Source organism: Mirounga leonina, unplaced genomic scaffold (genome assembly GCF_011800145.1).
Source record: "Mirounga leonina isolate KUSES-001 unplaced genomic scaffold, KU_Mleo_1.0 Mir_169, whole genome shotgun sequence".
Lineage (NCBI taxonomy): Eukaryota > Metazoa > Chordata > Mammalia > Carnivora > Phocidae > Mirounga > Mirounga leonina.
In genome coordinates, this window is record NW_023270431.1 from 21,491,650 (window position 1) to 21,494,190 (window position 2,541).

At 42.9% G+C, this 2,541-nt stretch overlaps 1 protein-coding gene across 1 annotated transcript; it reads left to right on the forward strand.

Moving 5' to 3' along the window:
• The first annotated feature begins 1,150 nt into the window (after positions 1-1,150).
• Positions 1,151-2,129, forward strand: LOC118017431 (armadillo repeat-containing protein 10-like). Its single transcript, XM_035015325.1, has 2 exons — positions 1,151-1,739; positions 1,789-2,129. The coding sequence occupies exons 1-2, from the start codon at positions 1,151-1,153 to the stop codon at positions 2,127-2,129; spliced, it is 930 nt and encodes a 309-aa protein (XP_034871216.1).
• Positions 2,130-2,541: the final 412 nt, after the last annotated feature.

The following is a 2,541-nucleotide window of genomic DNA, read 5'->3' on the forward strand; positions in this document are numbered from 1 at the left end:
TGTTCTTAATTTGTTGAAAGTTTTTACCATGAAAGGATATTGAATTTTGCCAAATGCTTTTTCTGCATCTATTGAAATAACCATGTGATTTTTATCCTTTATTCTGTGAATGTGTATATTACATTTACTGATTTGTATATGTTGAATAATCCTTGCATCCCAAGGATAAATCCCACTGGATCACAGTATATGAACCACTTAATGTGCTGTTGAATTTGGTTTGCTGGTAGTTTGTCAAGGATTTTTGCACCTATGTTCATCAGGGATATTGGTCTATAATTTTCTTTTCTTGTAGTGTCCTTGTCTGGCTTTGGTATAAAAGCCATAAAAAATAAGAAATTCTGCCATCTGTGACAACATGGATAAATCCTTAGAGCATTATGCTAGGTGAAATAAGCCAGACAGAAAGACAAATACTATATAATCTCACATATACATTGAATCTTTTCCTTTAACAAGTCCAATTCAGAGAAACAAAGTAGAATGGTAGTTTCCTGGAACTGGGGAGTGGGGGAAATGGAAAGATGCTTGTCAAAATGTATAAACTTTCAGTTATAAAATGAGTAAGTTCTGGGGATATAATTTATAGCATAATAACTACAGTTAATAATACTCTATTGTCAAGTTGAAATTTGCTACCAGAGTAAATCTTAAACATTCTCACCACACAGAAAGAAAAATGGTAACCATGTCAAGTGACAGATGTGTTACCTTGATTGGGGTAATCATTTCACTATGTATGTGTATTTTTTATTTTTTATTTTTTATTTATTTGACAGAGAGAGACACAGCGAGAGAGGGAACACAAGCAGGGGGAGTGGGAGAGGGAGAAGCAGGCCTCCCGCAGAGCAGGGAGCCCGATGTGGGGCAGGACCCTGGGATCATGACCTGAGCCGAAGGCAGACGCTTAACGACTGAGCCACCCAGGCGCCCCTATGTATGTGTATTTTAAATCATCACGTTGTACAATTTAAATATATACAATTTTACTTGTCAATTATATCTTAATAAATCAAGGGGGAGCAATAATTACCATGAAAATGAGCACAAGGTGCTAGGAACTAACCCTGTGCATTTCCCCTAGATAACCTTGTGGTTAGAAATGTATATGTTGAGGCCCCACGCCGCGCGCCCCAGCCCCAGCGCCAGCATGGGCGGCGCCCCGGCCCTGGGCTGGCTGGTGGCGGGCCTGGTCCTCGCGGCCGGCGCCTGCTACCGCATTTACAAGCTGACGCGGAGCCAGCGGCAAGGCGGCCGCGGACTTCCGCTGCACCCCTCGCGCTCTGCAGAAGACTTAACCAATGGCTCATATGATGTCCTAAACGATGGCCAGCTCCAGAAACTCCTCTACCTGCTTGAGTCAACTGATGATCCTGTAATTACTGAAAGAGCTTTGGTCACTCTGGGTAACAATGCAGCCTTTTCAGCTAATCAAGTCATTATTCGTAAATTGGGTGGTATTCCAATCACTGGAAGCAAAATCAACCATCCCAACCACAGTACTAAAGAGAAAGCTTTAAATGCATTGAATAACCTGAGTGTGAATGTTGACAATCAAGTCAAGATAAAGGCATACATCAGTCAAGTCTGCAAGGATGTCCTCTCTGGGCCCCTGGATTCTGCTGTACAGTTGGCTGGGCTGAGATTGTTGACCAACATGACAATTACCAATGACCACCAGCACATGCTTAGCAAGTACATCACAGACCTGTTCCACGTGCTGCTTACAGGAAATAGAAGTACCGGAGCTCCAGTGGTGCAATCGGTTAGCGCGCGGTACTTATACAGGAAATGGAAGTACCAAGGTTCAAATTTTGAAACTGCTTGTGAATTTGTCTGAAAATCCAGCCATGGCAGACGGACTACTTGGTGCCCAAGTGGACTCCTCATTCCTTTCCCTTTATGACGGCCACGTGGCAAAGGAGATTCTTCTTCAAGTTCTTACACTCTCTCAGAATATAAATAACTGCCTCGAAAAAGAAGGCTGTTTAGCTATTCAGCCTACTTTCCCTAAAGGTTCCCTGTTTTTCCTGTTATATGGAGAAAAATGTGCCCAGAAAATGAGAGCTTTAGCTGAACACCGCGGTGCGGATTGGAAGGAAAAGGTAACAGTTTTACCCAAGTTCTGATTGTCCTGGTTTTCATCTTCCCTCTTACTAAGGGAGCTGAAATTGGTCCAGCCGCTGAATCTAAACAGTAAATATCACATTTCATCATTAACACAGCTAGACCCTGCCATGGTCTTCTGGTTTATTTTGAACCATTTTATTGATATCAGATGAATAGAAGAGCTTGTTCTGACACCATTTCTTTTCATTTTGCCATTTGCTGAGTTTACTTCAATTACTTCCTGGACGTGACAGGACAGTTGCCTTCTTTACGTGTAAGCTAACCTTGCACCCGTCTGAGACAACATTCGTTTGTGATTGCCTAGTTGGTTCAGGGCTGCTGCAGGAACGACCTTGTCCTTGTGCTAGTGAAGAGTTCCTGAGTCTTCGAGGCCATCGGCCAGGCCAGCCATACTGCTCCCAGAGGTCTAAT